This window comes from Lissotriton vulgaris, chromosome 5 (assembly GCF_964263255.1).
Source record: "Lissotriton vulgaris chromosome 5, aLisVul1.2, whole genome shotgun sequence".
Lineage (NCBI taxonomy): Eukaryota > Metazoa > Chordata > Amphibia > Caudata > Salamandridae > Lissotriton > Lissotriton vulgaris.
The window spans coordinates 1,957,071,428-1,957,092,743 of NC_141693.1; the positions used below are offsets into that span (position 1 = coordinate 1,957,071,428).

Here is a 21,316-nt window from a genome sequence, read left to right on the forward strand (position 1 = left end):
GAGGCAGGCTTCAGTGTCCTCATTCAGTCTCAGAGGTCTGAGGCAGGGAGATGAATCTGCAAGGTGCCTGCCTGGAAGGTCTGCCATGGGAGGCGGGCTTCAGTGTCCTCATTCAGTCTCAGAGGTCTGAGGCAGGGAGATGAATCTTCAATGGACAATCCTGGAAGGTCTGCCATGGGAAGTGGGCTTCAGTGTCCTCATTCAGTCTCAGAGGTCTGAGGCAGGGAGATGAATCTTCAATGGACAATCCTGGAAGGTCTGCCATGGGAAGTGGGCTTCAGTGTCCTCATTCAGTCTCAGAGGTCTGAGGCAGGGAGATGAATCTTCAATGGACAATCCTGGAAGGTCTGCCATGGGAAGTGGGCTTCAGTGTCCTCATTCAGTCTCAGAGGTCTAAGGCAGGGAGATTAATCTTCAATGGACCATCCATCCTGGAAGGCCTGCCATGGGAAGTGGGCTTCAGTGTCCTCATTCAGTCTCAGAGGTCTAAGGCAGGGAGATGAATCTTCAATGGACTATCCTGGAAGCTCTGCCATGGGAGGCGGGCTTCAGTATCCTCATTCAGTCTCAGAGGTCTGAGGCAGAGAGATGAAGCTGCAAGCTGCCTGCCTGGAAGGCTTGCCATGGGAGATGGGCTTCAGTGTCCTCATTCAGTCTCAGAGGTCTGAGGCAGGGAGATGAATCTTCAATGGACCATCCTGGAAGGCCTGCCATGGGAGGCGGGCTTCAGTGTCCTTGTTCAGTCCAAGAGTTGTGAGAGAGGCTGAGGCTCTTCTATATCCCAGGTGTCATGTAGATGTTGCTGTCCACATCTCTGGAGGGCTGGAACAACATAACATAAGAGGCATGATAGGTTCTTGTCCTCGAGTACTTTGTGCTTAGAAATGATGAAGTATAAGCTGAGAAAGTAAACGCAACATACACAGCTGAGAGCCAAGAGTGAAAGGAGAAAGAAATCCAAGGCAGATGGGACAGGGTCAAGTAAGTGAAAAGAGAAGAGTCAGTGTAAATTAAGGAACTTGAGCAGTGTGTACTGAGATGCTCGGGATACCAAGAAGGACTCTGTAAGCACATAAAACCCAGGAGATCTAATCTCACACTGCATATTAGTTAGTAAGTGCACTGGGTGCTGTGTAAGGGTGGCTTCTGTGAAAGGGAGTAACAGAGGTCCCCTTACAGGGACAATGAGTCATCTCACGCTGGTTTCGAATGATTAGGAGCATTGACCTCTGTGTAAAGGTGTAATGAAGTCATCTCAATCTGGGTATGTGTTAGGAAGTGCAGTCAGTCCTGTCATTTTGTGTAACAGAGGTCATCTCACTCTGAATATGTGTTAGCAGAAGCAGTGACTCCTTTTATCTGGTGTAACAGAGGTCATCTCTCTGGGTATGTATCGTCAGGCGCAGTGAGTCCTGTTCTCTGGTATAGCAAAGGTCATCTCTCTGGGTATGTGTCATCAGGCACAGTGAGTCCTGTTGTCTGGTATAACAGAGGTCATCTCTCTGGGTATGTGTCGTCAGTCACAGAGAGTACTGTTGTCTGGTATAACAGAGGTCATCTCTCTGGGTATGTGTCATCAGGCACAGTGAGTCCTGTTGTCTGGTATAACAGAGGTCATCTCTCTGGGTCATCTACCAACCCATATCCCTCCTCCCTTTCCCCGCCAAAGTCATTGAGAAAGCCGTCAACAGCCAGCTCGCCGCCTTCCTTGAATCCAACAACTCCCTCGATCCCTCTCAGTCCGAATTTCGATCCAAACACAGCACCGAAACAGCCCTCATTGCAGCGACAGACGACATCCGAACACTACTGGATAATGGAGAAACAGCGGCCCTCATTCTACTCGACCTCTCCGCCGCTTTCAACACAGTCTGCCACAGCACCCTCATACAACGCCTCAGCAACATCGGCATACAAGGAAAAGCCTTGGGCTGGATCATCTCATTCCTCGCCGGGCGAACTCAAAGAGTCTGACTTCCCCCATTCAACTCAGAGGCCACTGAAGTCATCTGTGGCGTACCACAAGGATCATCACTCAGTCCCACCCTCTTCAACGTTTACATGAGCCCACTCGCATCCATCACGCGCCATCACAACCTTAACTATCAACAAGTGGTCCTGAGCTTACAAGAATGAAGGAAACATATATATATAGATCACAATGGAATTCTATATAGTTCAGGATTCCTTGACCAGCCGGTCAGGGAATGTTTATTTGTTCAATGAGTATAGGATTTCAGAATGCAACATATAACCCAAAACATACGGGTTACATTAGGGCACAATCCTGTGCCAAGCGTAAGGAGAGAGGTAAGGAAGTGAGGGCAAGTGAAAGAAAATATCAGGCAAACAGAGTGAGCTTACAGGTCACTGAATTAAATTCACATTGACAGTGTATCCTGGAGTCATTCATACACACAATGATATCAGGGAATTAACTGTATGAATTACTCTACGGTCGTCGACGTTTCGATCCCCAGCTCAGTTACAACGGGATCATCATCAGGACAAGTAAAATAATTTTGCCTGAACAAAAAGTCAATTATAGCACCTGTTTTTGAATAAAAGGGGGGAAAAAAGAACAGAAATATGTACAGTCATTAGTCTAGTCAGCGCTCACATTGTAACTATAGACATTGCATGCGTATTCGCAGTATTAGGTGTTGCCGTGAGGCGTGAGTTTTTTGTGAAAGGCCTCAGGTACTCATGCATTTTTTCCAAAAAATCTTTCCATGATTTGTGAAGCGCCACACATACATTTGTGGTAGTGAGTACTCAATTGGTTGTGAATAGTGAGACTAGTTGATGGGAAAATTGGAGAGCCGTGAGGGTTGTGAGGCTTGTGGAGGTGAACCAACAAGGTGTGATCGGGGGTGAACGGGCCAGTGCTGGCAGGTCGGGGCGTTTGACGACTGTTGGCTAGTTGGACCTACCAAGGTGGTGGGGTGAAGTACGATTAACTTCAACGGGCAGATCTGTTTAATATCATCAGCGCGATTTGTTCTGTTGAAAATAGAGATTATATCAGGGGATGTCCTTTTCAATTAGGGAATGGAGAGGAAATTGGGGAAGGAAAACCAAAGTTGGCCTATTTACCATTAATGTGAATCTTTCCTTTTTGGAGTAGTCCAAACAGAGATGCTGTGCAGGCGCAGTGAATAATCCAGAATTACGCCTGATCTGTAACAGATATTACCGTGAATACACGTTTTTTACATTAGGAAACACTTATTCTGTGGCCAAGGTGAGGGAAGTTAAATTACCATTTGCCTTACATAGGAGTATGGCACCAAGGGAAACGTCTTGTGAATAGTCAGCCAAGTACTGTGGTATTTAATAATTATCCAGCTGTAGAGGTACATAAAACAGTTAGATAAGAAAGAATATTGGTCTCCAAACGTTAAGAAATAGTTTGCTAGGGTTGGGTTTTCTTATTACCATGCTTATGCTTGGAGGTTGCAGTTGCAGAGGTTTGTAGAAAGACTGGTTAGTTGGCGTGTAAATTATACGTCCAACCACTGTGGAGGAAAAGAGTAGAGGTTTAATTTAAAATTGGGTGAGGGGATTGAGGAAACACCAGGAAGTGGCGCGGTAAATTACCGGCAGCTTTTGGGCAGGGTCGCCTTCCTCTGCTGTAGAATAACGGCGACTCGTGCGGCCAGGCGGATCCCTGGTCCGCTCTAGGGAAAAGTAAAAATTATTAGGAATACCCTGCAAGCTTTTTGTCTGCTATTCTGCTTCGGGGCGGCGGATCTCCAAGACTTACCGGGTTTCAAGGAACGCTTTGCCACGGGAGCTGCTCTCGATGGGGCGCTTCCGGGTGTGAGGAGACCTCCCATATTATTGGTTTCAATAGGGAGTCACGTGGTTCGAGCTGGGTGGCGCTTACTCCATCTCATTGGTGGAGCGCCGGACAAGTCGTCTGTAGCGAGTCACGTGATACGGGCTGGCTGGGGCTTGTTCAATTCTACTGGTGGATCGCCAGACACGTGATGAGGGGGGGAAAAAAGCCAGAGTGGCTTCATTGTTTATGCGAGTGGCCATTTTGGGCAGGGAAGATATTCCTACACAGGGCGACAGATAAATCCTTCCTACAGTTCGGGGGGGTAGAATTTTGCATAATTATTTCTTAGGGTGTGAGTTTTCTGTGTAATTAAAATTAAAGTGTTAAAAATAAAAGGTTGTGAAAATTAGATAATAAATATTAAATAATAAATGCAAATTAAAAAAATGTGCTCATGCTGTGACCAACATCATTTGTAATTAATTATAAGGAACTTACAGACCTATACATGAGTGTAACCTAATATGCATAACAATATCTTGCAGATTTTTGCCAAAAAGGACCTTTCTGAATTCCGGCTGTTCCGGGCCAAAGTTTATAATTGAGGGCACTTTGTGGGCTTACAACAGCGTTGTCCAGTCCTCACTTCTGTTGAGCCCCGTGTGGATAGTATCAAATTGTATAATTGTCTTTAGTTCTTCTCGATTAAGGAGTTGAGCCAGGTTGCCTCCTCTTTGTGGAACTTTTACTGTTTTTAGCACCGTCCACTCGATGTCATCTGCCGTATGTTTCAGTTCTGCATAGTGTTCAACGAGGGGTGCATTTGGCGTTCCACATCGTATACGGCTTCTGTGCTGGCCGATGCGGGTCTTTATTTTCTGGGTCGTTTGGCCAACGTACATTTTTGGACACGGGCATACAATTGCATAAATGACATTGTGACTGTTGCAATTGGTGAAACTTTTCATTGTCAATGTCACATTATTATGGCTAAAGTTTCGTGCCTCGATAGTGAATTCGCACATTGTACAGCATCCACACTTAACGTGCCCCAGAATAGGAGGGAGACCCCAGTTACTTTCGATTGTGGTAGATGGAGTGGGAGCTGGTAATGCCGCTCTTACTAGATGGTCTTTCAGATTTTTACTCTTTTTAAAGGCAAATAGTGGCCTCTCTAGATGTATTGGGCCTGCATTCAAAGTGGGCCAATGCTTGAGAATGGACTGCCGTATTTTATTGGAAACAGGGGAAAAGGTGGTTACACATGCTATGCGTTCAGTTCTGTCTCTTTGTTTTGGTGTCAAAAGGGCTTCCCGGGGGCAGTACCAGGCCCTTTTAGTGGCTGTTTTGACCAATCTCCTCGGGTAGCCGCGTGCTTTCAATTTGCTCGACAGCACCTCTGCTTCCCTGAAGTAATCTGCTTTAACTGAGCAATTTCTTCTGATTCGCAGAAATTGGGAATAAGGTAGGGAGTCCCTTAATGCCTTAGGATGGTTGCTGTTGTAGCTCAAAAGTGTGTTGCGTTCCGTGGGCTTACGGAAAAGGCGTGTCAACAGTTCATTGTCATGATGGAAAATGGTCAAATCAAGGAAAGCTATCTGGTTTTTGTCATGGGTCAGGGTGAAACTGAGGCCGGCACAGTTGTTGTTCAACCAGTGATTAAAGGCATGCAGTGTAGATATGTCATGGTTCCATATAAGGAAGATGTCGTCTATATAGCGACGCCATAAGCAAATCCCTGTGTAAAAGGGGTTGCTTTCGGTTAGGATGTTGCCAGTCTCTAGGGCATCCATGAATAGGATTGCCAGGTTGGGGGCAAAAATAGCCCCCATGGAAGTCCCCTTAACCTGTTGGTAATACGTATTCTCAAACAGGAAATAGTTCCTAGTTAGGCACAATTCAAGGAGCTGTAGGATGAAGATGGTTGGGACCCTGTGAGGACGTGGTCTTGAGTCTAGGGTTTTCTGGATGACCAGTAAAGCTGCTGTCTGTGGTATGTTTGTGTACAACGACTCAACGTCCATTGTACAGAGGGTATGTATCGCTGGGTCGAAAGAGTGATGTTCCACTAAATTGATCATCTGCATACTGTCCCTCACATAACAGATAGTAGAGGGAACAAATTCTTTAATGAAGAAATCAACATAAGAGCCCAAGGGCTCTAAGATTGAGCCGCAGGCGGATACTATGGGTCTGCCTGGGGGGCTGTTAACACTCTTATGGACTTTCGGGAGAGTATAGATAACTGGCTGGCGTGGGCTTTTTACATTCAAGAATAGCTGTTCCTTCTTACTGAGGAAGCCCTGGGAAACTGCATCCGTGGTGATCTTAAGTATTGTCTCTTGTATAGTTTTGGTGGGGTTGCCTGGTAGCCTCTGGTAGTGCTCTGTGTTCCCTAACTGCCGTAAGATCTCAAGTTTGTAGGAATCAGCATCTTGGAGGACAATTCCACCGCCCTTGTCGGCGCTCTTGATGACTAGAAGAGAGTTGTTCTTAAGTGATTTGATGGCGTCTTTTTCTGCCCTGGATATATTATAGGGGACATATAGTTTTTTCTTTTCGATGGCAACTAGGTCCTTATGTACCAATTTTTCAAAGGTTCTAACCTCTGAGGGGATCATGCTAGCCGATGGGAGAAATGTGGAAGGTGGACGGAATGGAGTATTAGCATTGGTTGCAGGAGGGGGATGTAGTTGAAAAAAGGCTTTCAGACGGATTAATCTGAAAAACCTGAGGAGTTCGGTTTGTAACTCCATAAAATCTGGACGGATAGTAGGTACAAAAGAAAGTCCTTTCTTTAGTAAGGCTATCTCTGGGTCCTGCAATAAGTGTCTGGATAAATTGAAAATTGGTATTAGTTCTGATATATTGGAGGGGCGCGAGGAATTTGTGGTACCTGTGAGGCTTACCACTGATAAAAATTGTTCCTGGTCTTGCGTTCCCCCGGAGGGTTGACCCATCTCTGCGGTTTCTTGACCCTGCCTCTTTGCGGGGTATTGGGTTGGCCCCTCGATAAAAAATTAGTTTGGGCTCCTCCCCCGCGTCTTTGATTACTGCCACCCTCACCTGGATCAGAGCTTTCAGATGAATCCTCTGAGGTTTCAGAGAAGCCTACTATGTTTTGGCGTCTATTGTACTTGCCCCAGGGTCTGCTGTTAGGATTAAATTGCGGCCTATTGACATAAAAGTCTTTCTGGAGGTAGGGGTAAGTGTTTTCCACGTTATAGTTTTTGATATCTTTCTTTATTTTGTTGGACTTTTTATTCTGTTCGATGCGGTGGAATTCTGCCACCGTCTTTTCTACCTGTTCTAATAGTTTTTTACAGTCTGAGGACGGGTCAGAGTCATTAATTTGTTTCAGTAAGTCGCTAATTTCAGTTTCTAGCGTTTTCAGGGTCTCTGAGGCAATATCGATACCTAGGGCTAGCCAATGTCGGGAGCACGTTGTGCCTATGTAGCTAAAGTTGGAGATGTACTTCGGGTTGTCTGTAAAGATCCCCGGTATATTACGGACCTGTAGACCTACGGGAATTACATCTGCTTTAAGGTAATCTGTCAGCATAAGTACCATGAGTTGTAGTCGTACTTGTTTCTTTTTTAATTTCTCCAATTGCTCAGGTAAAGAAGAGTTAGTAACTGTGGGTGCATCAGGGGTATCCGATAGTAAGGATGGTCCAGAACAGAGTTGTTTAAGGTATTCTGCGGTGTACAAGGGAGCATGTGCTGACATAACTATTCAGAGTGAAAGGTACAGGAGAAGTAGTGTGGTGGCACTAGGGTGCCCAGCCTCGTAGTGACGAGGGTAAAGGTTTCAAGAGAAAAACCCCTGCAATCATGCGATTGCGCTTAATTGTTCAAGGAAGGACAAGGGGAACCCATAGAATCGCTCGGGACCATGGGTGGCAAGTAATTATCAAAACAACAAGTGGTCCTGAGCTTACAAGAATGAAGGAAACATATATATATAGATCACAATGGAATTCTATATAGTTCAGGATTCCTTGACCAGCCGGTCAGGGAATGTTTATTTGTTCAATGAGTATAGGATTTCAGAATGCAACATATAACCCAAAACATACGGGTTACATTAGGGCACAATCCTGTGCCAAGCGTAAGGAGAGAGGTAAGGAAGTGAGGGCAAGTGAAAGAAAATATCAGGCAAACAGAGTGAGCTTACAGGTCACTGAATTAAATTCACATTGACAGTGTATCCTGGAGTCATTCATACACACAATGATATCAGGGAATTAACTGTATGAATTACTCTACGGTCGTCGACGTTTCGATCCCCAGCTCAGTTACAACGGGATCATCATCAGGACAAGTAAAATAATTTTGCCTGAACAAAAAGTCAATTATAGCACCTGTTTTTGAATAAAAGGGGGGAAAAAAGAACAGAAATATGTACAGTCATTATTAGTCTAGTCAGCGCTCACATTGTAACTATAGACATTGCATGCGTATTCGCAGTATTCGGTGTTGCCGTGAGGCGTGAGTTTTTTGTGAAAGGCCTCAGGTACTCATGCATTTTTCCCAAAAAATCTTTCCATGATTTGTGAAGCGCCACACATACATTTGTGGTAGTGAGTACTCAATTGGTTGTGAATAGTGAGACTAGTTGATGGGAAAATTGGAGAGCCGTGAGGGTTGTGAGGCTTGTGGAGGTGAACCAACAAGGTGTGATCGGGGGTGAACGGGCCAGTGCTGGCAGGTCGGGGCGTTTGACGACTGTTGGCTAGTTGGACCTACCAAGGTGGTGGGGTGAAGTACGATTAACTTCAACGGGCAGATCTGTTTAATATCATCAGCGCGATTTGTTCTGTTGAAAATAGAGATTATATCAGGGGATGTCCTTTTCAATTAGGGAATGGAGAGGAAATTGGGAAAGGAAAACCAAAGTTGGCCTATTTACCATTAATGTGAATCTTTCCTTTTTGGAGTAGTCCAAACAGAGATGCTGTGCAGGCGCAGTGAATAATCCAGAATTACGCCTGATCTGTAACAGATATTACCGTGAATACACGTTTTTTACATTAGGAAACACTTATTCTGTGGCCAAGGTGAGGGAAGTTAAATTACCATTTGCCTTACATAGGAGTATGGCACCAAGGGAAACGTCTTGTGAATAGTCAGCCAAGTACTGTGGTATTTAATAATTATCCAGCTGTAGAGGTACATAAAACAGTTAGATAAGAAAGAATATTGGTCTCCAAACGTTAAGAAATAGTTTGCTAGGGTTGGGTTTTCTTATTACCATGCTTATGCTTGGAGGTTGCAGTTGCAGAGGTTTGTAGAAAGACTGGTTAGTTGGCGTGTAAATTATACGTCCAACCACTGTGGAGGAAAAGAGTAGAGGTTTAATTTAAAATTGGGTGAGGGGATTGAGGAAACACCAGGAAGTGGCGCGGTAAATTACCGGCAGCTTTTGGGCAGGGTCGCCTTCCTCTGCTGTAGAATAACGGCGACTCGTGCGGCCAGGCGGATCCCTGGTCCGCTCTAGGGAAAAGTAAAAATTATTAGGAATACCCTGCAAGCTTTTTGTCTGCTATTCTGCTTCGGGGCGGCGGATCTCCAAGACTTACCGGGTTTCAAGGAACGCTTTGCCACGGGAGCTGCTCTCGATGGGGCGCTTCCGGGTGTGAGGAGACCTCCCATATTATTGGTTTCAATAGGGAGTCACGTGGTTCGAGCTGGGTGGCGCTTACTCCATCTCATTGGTGGAGCGCCGGACAAGTCGTCTGTAGCGAGTCACGTGATACGGGCTGGCTGGGGCTTGTTCAATTCTACTGGTGGATCGCCAGACACGTGATGAGGGGGGGAAAAAAGCCAGAGTGGCTTCATTGTTTATGCGAGTGGCCATTTTGGGCAGGGAAGATATTCCTACACAGGGCGACAGATAAATCCTTCCTACAGTTCGGGGGGGTAGAATTTTGCATAATTATTTCTTAGGGTGTGAGTTTTCTGTGTAATTAAAATTAAAGTGTTAAAAATAAAAGGTTGTGAAAATTAGATAATAAATATTAAATAATAAATGCAAATTAAAAAAATGTGCTCATGCTGTGACCAACATCATTTGTAATTAATTATAAGGAACTTACAGACCTATACATGAGTGTAACCTAATATGCATAACAATATCTCGCAGATTTTTGCCAAAAAGGACCTTTCTGAATTCCGGCTGTTCCGGGCCAAAGTTTATAATTGAGGGCACTTTGTGGGCTTACAACAGCGTTGTCCAGTCCTCACTTCTGTTGAGCCCCGTGTGGATGGTATCAAATTGTATAATTGTCTTTAGTTCTTCTCGATTAAGGAGTTGAGCCAGGTTGCCTCCTCTTTGTGGAACTTTTACTGTTTTTAGCACCGTCCACTCGATGTCATCTGCCGTATGTTTAAGTTCTGCATAGTGTTCAACGAGGGGTGCATTTGGCGTTCCACATCGTATACGGCTTCTGTGCTGGCCGATGCGGGTCTTTATTTTCTGGGTAGTTTGGCCAACGTACATTTTTGGACACGGGCATACAATTGCATAAATGACATTGTGACTGTTGCAATTGGTGAAACTTTTCATTGTCAATGTCACATTATTATGGCTAAAGTTTCGTGCCTCGATACATTCGCACAAAAAACTCACGCCTCACGGCAACACCGAATACTGCGAATACGCATGCAATGTCTATAGTTACAATGTGAGCGCTGACTAGACTAATAATGACTGTACATATTTCTGTTCTTTTTTCCCCCCTTTTATTCAAAAACAGGTGCTATAATTGACTTTTTGTTCAGGCAAAATTATTTTACTTGTCCTGATGATGATCCCGTTGTAACTGAGCTGGGGATCGAAACGTCGACGACCGTAGAGTAATTCATACAGTTAATTCCCTGATATCATTGTGTGTATGAATGACTCCAGGATACACTGTCAATGTGAATTTAATTCAGTGACCTGTAAGCTCACTCTGTTTGCCTGATATTTTCTTTCACTTGCCCTCACTTCCTTACCTCTCTCCTTACGCTTGGCACAGGATTGTGCCCTAATGTAACCCGTATGTTTTGGGTTATATGTTGCATTCTGAAATCCTATACTCATTGAACAAATAAACATTCCCTGACCGGCTGGTCAAGGAATCCTGAACTATATAGAATTCCATTGTGATCTATATATATATGTTTCCTTCATTCTTGTAAGCTCAGGACCACTTGTTGTTTTGATAATTACTTGCCACCCATGGTCCCGAGCGATTCTATGGGTTCCCCTTGTCCTTCCTTGAACAATTAAGCGCAATCGCATGATTGCAGGGGTTTTTCTCTTGAAACCTTTACCCTCGTCACTACGAGGCTGGGCACCCTAGTGCCACCACACTACTTATCCTGTACCTTTCACTCTGAATAGTTATGTCAGCACATGCTCCCTTGTACACCGCAGAATACCTTAAACAACTCTGTTCTGGACCATCCTTACTATCGGATACCCCTGATGCACCCACAGTTACTAACTCTTCTTTACCTGAGCAATTGGAGAAATTAAAAAAGAAACAAGTACGACTACAACTCATGGTACTTATGCTGACAGATTACCTTAAAGCAGATGTAATTCCCGTAGGTCTACAGGTCCGTAATATACCGGGGATCTTTACAGACAACCCGAAGTACATCTCCAACTTTAGCTACATAGGCACAACGTGCTCCCGACATTGGCTAGCCCTAGGTATCGATATTGCCTCAGAGACCCTGAAAACGCTAGAAACTGAAATTAGCGACTTACTGAAACAAATTAATGACTCTGACCCGTCCTCAGACTGTAAAAAACTATTAGAACAGGTAGAAAAGACGGTGGCAGAATTCCACCGCATCGAACAGAATAAAAAGTCCAACAAAATAAAGAAAGATATCAAAAACTATAACGTGGAAAACACTTACCCCTACCTCCAGAAAGACTTTTATGTCAATAGGCCGCAATTTAATCCTAACAGCAGACCCTGGGGCAGGTACAATAGACGCCAAAACATAGTAGGCTTCTCTGAAACCTCAGAGGATTCATCTGAAAGCTCTGATCCAGGTGAGGGTGGCAGTAATCAAAGACGCGGGGGAGGAGCCCAAACTAATTTTTTATCGAGGGGCCAACCCAATACCCCGCAAAGAGGCAGGGTCAAGAAACCGCAGAGATGGGTCAACCCTCCAGGGGAACGCAAGACCAGGAACAATTTTTATCAGTGGTAAGCCTCACAGGCACCACAAATTCCTCGCGCCCCTCCAATATATCAGAACTAATACCAATTTTCAATTTATCCAGACACTTATTGCAGGACCCAGAGATAGCCTTACTAAAGAAAGGACTTTCTTTTGTACCTACTATCCGTCCAGATTTTATGGAGTTACAAACCGAACTCCTCAGGTTTTTCAGATTAATCCGTCTGAAAGCCTTTTTTCAACTACATCCCCCTCCTGCAACCAATGCTAATACTCCATTCCGTCCACCTTCCACATTTCTCCCATCGGCTAGCATGATCCCCTCAGAGGTTAGAACCTTTGAAAAATTGGTACATAAGGACCTAGTTGCCATCGAAAAGAAAAAACTATATGTCCCCTATAATATATCCAGGGCAGAAAAAGACGCCATCAAATCACTTAAGAACAACTCTCTTCTAGTCATCAAGAGCGCCGACAAGGGCGGTGGAATTGTCCTCCAAGATGCCGATTCCTACAAACTTGAGATCTTACGGCAGTTAGGGAACACAGAGCACTACCAGAGGCTACCAGGCAACCCCACCAAAACTATACAAGAGACAATACTTAAGATCACCACGGATGCAGTTTCCCAGGGCTTCCTCAGTAAGAAGGAACACCTATTCTTGAATGTAAAAAGCCCACGCCAGCCTGTTATCTATACTCTCCCGAAAGTCCATAAGAGTGTTAACAGCCCCCCAGGCAGACCCATAGTATCCGCCTGCGGCTCAATCTTAGAGCCCTTGGGCTCTTATGTTGATTTCTTCATTAAAGAATTTGTTCCCTCTACTATCTGTTATGTGAGGGACAGTATGCAGATGATCAATTTAGTGGAACATCACTCTTTCGACCCAGCGATACATACCCTCTGTACAATGGACGTTGAGTCGTTGTACACAAACATACCACAGACAGCGGCTTTACTGGTCATCCAGAAAACCCTAGACTCAAGACCACGTCCTCACAGGGTCCCAACCATCTTCATCCTACAGCTCCTTGAATTGTGCCTAACTAGGAACTATTTCCTGTTTGAGAATACGTATTACCAACAGGTTAAGGGGACTTCCATGGGGGCTATTTTTGCCCCCAACCTGGCAATCCTATTCATGGATGCCCTAGAGACTGGCAACATCCTAACCGAAAGCAACCCCTTTTACACAGGGATTTGCTTATGGCGTCGCTATATAGACGACATCTTCCTTATATGGAACCATGACATATCTACACTGCATGCCTTTAATCACTGGTTGAACAACAACTGTGCCGGCCTCAGTTTCACCCTGACCCATGACAAAAACCAGATAGCTTTCCTTGATTTGACCATTTTCCATCATGACAATGAACTGTTGACACGCCTTTTCCGTAAGCCCACGGAACGCAACACACTTTTGAGCTACAACAGCAACCATCCTAAGGCATTAAGGGACTCCCTACCTTATTCCCAATTTCTGCGAATCAGAAGAAATTGCTCAGTTAAAGCAGATTACTTCAGGGAAGCAGAGGTGCTGTCGAGCAAATTGAAAGCACGCGGCTACCCGAGGAGATTGGTCAAAACAGCCACTAAAAGGGCCTGGTACTGCCCCCGGGAAGCCCTTTTGACACCAAAACAAAGAGACAGAACTGAACGCATAGCATGTGTAACCACCTTTTCCCCTGTTTCCAATAAAATACGGCAGTCCATTCTCAAGCATTGGCCCACTTTGAATGCAGGCCCAATACATCTAGAGAGGCCACTATTTGCCTTTAAAAAGAGTAAAAATCTGAAAGACCATCTAGTAAGAGCGGCATTACCAGCTCCCACTCCATCTACCACAATCGAAAGTAACTGGGGTCTCCCTCCTATTCTGGGGCACGTTAAGTGTGGATGCTGTACAATGTGCGAATTCACTATCGAGGCACGAAACTTTAGCCATAATAATGTGACATTGACAATGAAAAGTTTCACCAATTGCAACAGTCACAATGTCATTTTTGCAATTGTATGCCCGTGTCCAAAAATGTACGTTGGCCAAACGACCCAGAAAATAAAGACCCGCATCGGCCAGCACAGAAGCCGTATACGATGTGGAACGCCAAATGCACCCCTCGTTGAACACTATGCAGAACTGAAACATACGGCAGATGACATCGAGTGGACGGTGCTAAAAACAGTAAAAGTTCCACAAAGAGGAGGCAACCTGGCTCAACTCCTTAATCGAGAAGAACTAAAGACAATTATACAATTTGATACCATTCACACGGGGCTCAACAGAAGTGAGGACTGGACAACGCTGTTGTAAGCCCACAAAGTGCCCTCAATTATAAACTTTGGCCCGGAACAGCCGGAATTCAGAAAGGTCCTTTTTGGCAAAAATCTGCAAGATATTGTTATGCATATTAGGTTACACTCATGTATAGGTCTGTAAGTTCCTTATAATTAATTACAAATGATGTTGGTCACAGCATGAGCACATTTTTTTAATTTGCATTTATTATTTAATATTTATTATCTAATTTTCACAACCTTTTATTTTTAACACTTTAATTTTAATTACACAGAAAACTCACACCCTAAGAAATAATTATGCAAAATTCTACCCCCCCGAACTGTAGGAAGGATTTATCTGTCGCCCTGTGTAGGAATATCTTCCCTGCCCAAAATGGCCACTCGCATAAACAATGAAGCCACTCTGGCTTTTTTCCCCCCCTCATCACGTGTCTGGCGATCCACCAGTAGAATTGAACAAGCCCCAGCCAGCCCGTATCACGTGACTCGCTACAGACGACTTGTCCGGCGCTCCACCAATGAGATGGAGTAAGCGCCACCCAGCTCGAACAACGTGACTCCCTATTGAAACCAATAATATGGGAGGTCTCCTCACACCCGGAAGCGCCCCATCGAGAGCAGCTCCCGTGGCAAAGCGTTCCTTGAAACCCGGTAAGTCTTGGAGATCCGCCGCCCCGAAGCAGAATAGCAGACAAAAAGCTTGCAGGGTATTCCTAATAATTTTTACTTTTCCCTAGAGCGGACCAGGGATCCGCCTGGCCGCACGAGTCGCCGTTATTCTACAGCAGAGGAAGGCGACCCTGCCCAAAAGCTGCCGGTAATTTACCGCGCCACTTCCTGGTGTTTCCTCAATCCCCTCACCCAATTTTAAATTAAACCTCTACTCTTTTCCTCCACAGTGGTTGGACGTATAATTTACACGCCAACTAACCAGTCTTTCTACAAACCTCTGCAACTGCAACCTCCAAGCATAAGCATGGTAATAAGAAAACCCAACCCTAGCAAACTATTTCTTAACGTTTGGAGACCAATATTCTTTCTTATCTAACTGTTTTATGTACCTCTACAGCTGGATAATTATTAAATACCACAGTACTTGGCTGACTATTCACAAGACGTTTCCCTTGGTGCCATACTCCTATGTAAGGCAAATGGTAATTTAACTTCCCTCACCTTGGCCACAGAATAAGTGTTTCCTAATGTAAAAAACGTGTATTCACGGTAATATCTGTTACAGATCAGGCGTAATTCTGGATTATTCACTGCGCCTGCACAGCATCTCTGTTTGGACTACTCCAAAAAGGAAAGATTCACATTAATGGTAAATAGGCCAACTTTGGTTTTCCTTCCCCAATTTCCTCTCCATTCCCTAATTGAAAAGGACATCCCCTGATATAATCTCTATTTTCAACAGAACAAATCGCGCTGATGATATTAAACAGATCTGCCCGTTGAAGTTAATCGTACTTCACCCCACCACCTTGGTAGGTCCAACTAGCCAACAGTCGTCAAACGCCCCGACCTGCCAGCACTGGCCCGTTCACCCCCGATCACACCTTGTTGGTTCACCTCCACAAGCCTCACAATCCTCACGGCTCTCCAATTTTCCCATCAACTAGTCTCACTATTCACAACCAATTGAGTACTCACTACCACAAATGTATGTGTGGCGCTTCACAAATCATGGAAAGATTTTTTGGGAAAAATGCATGAGTACCTGAGGCCTTTCACAAAAAACTCACGCCTCACGGCAACACCGAATACTGCGAATACGCATGCAATGTCTATAGCTACAATGTGAGCGCTGACTAGACTAATAATGACTGTACATATTTCTGTTCTTTTTTCCCCCCTTTTATTCAAAAACAGGTGCTATAATTGACTTTTTGTTCAGGCAAAATTATTTTACTTGTCCTGATGATGATCCCGTTGTAACTGAGCTGGGGATCGAAACGTCGACGACCGTAGAGTAATTCATACAGTTAATTCCCTGATATCATTGTGTGTATGAATGACTCCAGGATACACTGTCAATGTGAATTTAATTCAGTGACCTGTAAGCTCACTCTGTTTGCCTGATATTTTCTTTCACTTGCCCTCACTTCCTTACCTCTCTCCTTACGCTTGGCACAGGATTGTGCCCTAATGTAACCCGTATGTTTTGGGTTATATGTTGCATTCTGAAATCCTATACTCATTGAACAAATAAACATTCCCTGACCGGCTGGTCAAGGAATCCTGAACTATATAGAATTCCATTGTGATCTATATATATATGTTTCCTTCATTCTTGTAAGCTCAGGACCACTTGTTGTTTTGATAATTACTTGCCACCCATGGTCCCGAGCGATTCTATGGGTTCCCCTTGTCCTTCCTTGAACAATCACAACCTTAACATCATCTCTTACGCCGACGACACCCAGTTAATCCTTTCCCTCACCAAGGACCCTAACACCGCCAAGGCCAATCTTGACGAAGGCATGAAAAAAGTAGCCGAATGGATGAAACACAGCCGCCTAAAACTCAACTCAGACAAAACGGAGGTGCTCATCCTGGGATCTTCCCCCTCTGCCTGGGACGACTCTTGGTGGCCTTCCGCTCTGGGCACAGCACCCATACCCACAGACCACGCTCGTAACCTTGGCTTCATCCTTGACTCCTCTCTCTCAATGTCCAGACAGGTCAACGCAGTCTCATACTTCAACGTACTTCGAATTCTCAAAAAGATCTTCCGCTGGATCCCCCTCGAGACAAGAAAGACTGTCACCCAGGCACTGGTCACGAGTCGACTGGATTATGGTAACACACTATACGCCGGAATCACAGCAAAATTACTGAAAAAACTCCAACTCATCCAAAACGCATCAGCGAGACTCATACTGGACATCCCTCGCCAAGATCACATCACCGGACACCTAAAAGACCTCCACTGGCTTCCCGTCAACAAGAGAATTACGTTCCGTCTTCTCACCCACGCACACAAGGCCCTCTACAAACTAGGACCCGAATGCCTCAACACTCGACTGTCCTTCTACACACCCACCCGCCAACTAAGATCGTCCAATCAAGCCCTCGCTGCAGTCCCGCGCATCCGAAAATCCACCATGGGTGGCAGATCCTTCTCCTTCCTGGCGGCCAAGACCTGGAACTCACTCCCCTCACCTCCGCCTTACTCAAAACCACATCTCCTTCAGAAAAGAACTTAAAACCTGGCTATTCGACAAAAAATTAACCCCCTTCCCCAAGCGCCTTGAGACCCTCTGGGTGAGTAGTGCGCTATATAAATCCCTGAACTTAACTTAACTTAACTCTGGGTATGTGTCAGCAGGCACAGTGAGTCTTGTTGTCTGGTATAACAGAGTGATTCAGAAAAGGGGGTGGTGATGAACACCCCCTTGTCTGAATCGTTTTTCGCCACTATAGGTGTGGCAGGGTATACTCAGAGATGAGTCCCTTGCTCACTGCACCATCAGGATTCAAGCAAGCCGGGCCGACGATGGCTGAAATGCCAGAAACCGGTCCCCTGAAGCTTGTCTCCTTTCTGGTGAAGAATTGGCTTGGTAGTTTGGTCTGCCCTGTTCCCATGCTTTGCACTTTACTCCTGAGGCTTGAGCCGGCAGGATAATTTTTAAAATTACCTCGCTACTGATTTTAAATTGTGTTGCTTTTCCCCGTGTGTCCTCTCCCCTCCCCTTAGCACTTGACTGAACGCGCATTGACTACTACTTGAGCGTCAGACAAGGCAAAGGCAATTGTTTTATATTTAATCTTGCCCTTAGTTAGGCGGCAGAATACTTGCTTTGCCCTTGTGGGTGTGGCCGAATCACGGGCCGTCATCTGCGGGGACTAACTAAGCAATTGAGATAGGACAGCGGCCATCTTAGTGAGGGCTCGCACTGCACGTCGCTCGGCCGACTGCATAAAACCAGTGAAGGCACGTGAGCAATTCCTACTGCTTTGCACTTTACTCCTGAGGCTTGAGCCGGGAGGATCATTTTTAAAATTACCTCGCTACTGATTTTAAATTGTGTTGCTTTTCCCCGTGTGTCCTCTCCACTCCCCTTAGCACTTGACTGAACGCGCATTGACTACTACTTGAGCGTCAGACAAGGCAAAGGCGATTGTTTTATATTTAATCTTGCCCTTAGTTAGGCGGCAGAATACTTGCTTTACCCTTGTGGGTGTGGCCGAATCACGGGCCGTCATCTGCGGGGACTAACTAAGCAATTGAGATAGGACAGCGGCCATCTTAGTGAGGGCTCGCACTGCACGTCGCTCGGCCGACTGCATAAAACCATACGTCAATGGCTCCGCGCCCATCCGCGATCGACCGCGGGGCAGGACTCCATGACCCCACAGATCAATCAACTGACACAGCCTCTAACGCATATCATCATTGTATTCACTATTCTAAAACGGACCTCCTTACTATTGGTAAGAACAGAATTCAACCCTGCCTCCACACCATAGACCCTGATTTGATGCCCACGCACTGCAATATATGCAACATGTCACTTCCCACACTAAATAACACCGCTGACCCAATAGCTAAACTGAAGATGACACTGTTAAATTGCAGATCAATGATAAAGCACAAAACGGAAATCCACGACCTGTTAGAAAACAATGATTTTGACGCAATGTTTCTTACCGAAACATGGCTAGAAGAATCATCTTCCCCTGACATTCTAGAAGCTATACCAGCTAACTATAGTCTTCTGAGAATCGACAGGCACAAACAACGTGGTGGGGGACTCGCACTCATTTGTAAAAAAGAGTTAGAGTGTACTCTAACTAACACGCCATCATTAACAGTGAATGCGGCGTATTCTCTATAATACTAGATTCATCTACTACTATAACAGCCCTACTTATCTACCGTCCTCCTGGATCTCCGGGTCCTTTTTGTAACCAACTTATAGAAGCGGCGACGCAGCTGGCAATAAGACATTAAAAACCTTATGATCTTAGGCGATTTGAATCTTCATTTTGAAGATACTAACGCAAAAGAAGCACAAACACTAAGAACCGCGCTCAACTCACTGGGCTTAAAACTACTGTCCACTAACCCTACCCACCAACAAGGACATCTCTAAGATCCGATTTTTGCTAGTTGGGAGGGAATCGAAATTTTCCCCCCCATCCCGTTAATATGATCTGACCATTACATGATAACCTCTGAAATGCCAAGTAACCTCACTAAACACACACCTACCAAAACCTACTCTCACAAACCTCGTAACTGGAAGAACTACACCCCGGACCTCTTTAAATGTTCATTAGATGAACAACCTCCTGCCATGGGGCAATCCTAACAAGAGGCATGGAATAATTACGAACTTTGGTTAAGTGAGGCATTCGATAAAATAGCCCCGTGGACCACCAAACCACCAGTTAGACGAACGAAATCAGAGCTGTGGTTCACTGAAAAACTTAAACTTGCAAAAGCCCAATGCAAATCATCAGAGCGCAAATGGAGAAAAAGTTATACTCCTGAACTTAAGAAAAACTATAGAACTAAGCTTAAAGAATATAAAAAATTGATAAGAGAAGAGAAAAGTGTTTTCATTAAAAACAGAATTGAGGAGGCAAACAATCCCATGAAGGAACTGTTTTGCATCTACAAAGAACTAACAAATTCCTCACGTCTAGATACCCAAGACACGTATTCCAAAGAAATTTGCGAACAAATAGAAGACTTTTTCGTAGAAAAAGTAGAGAAAATCCATGCTACTTTCCCTAAAGCCACTAACTTGGTTAATAATGTAGTTACTAAAGCTCCCCCAACACAAAATCCTACACTTACCAAGTTTACTACACCTGACAAAAAGGATCTACTTAATATCATCAATGGAATACATTCAGGATCACCCAATGATGTGTGCCCACAGAAAAAAAGTAAGGACATTATGGAAAACACACTTATTAATCATATCAGCCATATGATTACTCTATCCTTTCAGGGGTGTATTGTTCCAGAGGCTTGGAAAATCGCCCAAGTAATACCTTTAAAAAAAAAAAACCTAACATTCCCATCTCACAGCTCCAAAATCTTAGACCAATCTCCCTTCTCCCATATTGTGCCAAAATCATTGAAAAAATAGTTAACAAACAACTTATGGCATTTTTGGAAAGAGAAACCTTACTCCATCCATCCCAATCGGGATTCAGACCAGGTTATTCCACCGAATCCGCAGTCCTGTACTCTACAGAATACATCTGCAAGATGGTGGACGAGGGCGAGACGGCAGCGTTGGTCATGCTTGACCTCAGTGCAGCATTTGATACCGTGCTGCACTCCACGCTGTTGTCTCGTCTCTCGGATATAGGTGTGACAGGATCTGCTCTTGCCTGGATGGAATCCTTCCTTACCAATAGATCGTTCCAGCTACATTGCCCACCCTTCAGATCATCTCCTCCAGTTTGAGTCCTGCATTATTCAACATCTACATGGAACCCCTGGCACACATTGTAGAGGATTTTGGGGTGGGCATTGTCAGCTATGCTGACAACACTCAATTAATGTTCAAATTAACACAGGACAGTAATGACTATGCCACCAACTTTTCTAACTGTATGGCGGCAGTAGCCACTTGGATGGACAACAATTGTCTCCACTTAAATGGTGACAAGACGGAGGTGCTGGTGGTAGGGAAGGAAACCTCCATATGGTCTCACGCATGGTGGCCCAGTGAACTGGGAGAACCACCCAGTCCTGTAAAAACGGTAAGAAACCTAGGGATCATGCTAGACTCTGACCTCTCTGGCAAATCCCAAGTCAGCAAAATTACAGGAAAATGCTTCGGCACACTAAAAGTCCTCCGAAAAATCATTGACCTTATTCCCACCGGAGCTAGAAAAACAATAGTCCATGCTCTCATAACTCCCCACTTGGATTATGGAAATGCCCTCCTGATAGGTCTTAACCAGAAAGGCCTGCACCAGCTACAATGTATACAAAATGCAGCTGCTCGACTGGTGCTAGGCCTTTCGAGAAAAACATCCACCAAAGCAGCCTTAGCCAAGCTGCATTGGCTTCCTGT

At 44.8% G+C, this 21,316-nt stretch overlaps 1 protein-coding gene across 1 annotated transcript in view; it reads right to left on the reverse strand.

The window, feature by feature from the left end:
- Nucleotides 1–638: 638 nt before the first annotated feature.
- The window catches only part of LOC147717865 (uncharacterized), a 77,788-nt gene continuing 57,110 nt past the window's right edge, over nt 639–21,316 (reverse strand). The window contains exon 8 of the mRNA XM_086920575.1: nt 639–822. Within this exon, the coding sequence (XP_086776701.1) occupies nt 775–822 (48 nt within the window). The 3' untranslated portion in view covers nt 639–774. The remainder of the gene's footprint in view (nt 823–21,316) is intronic.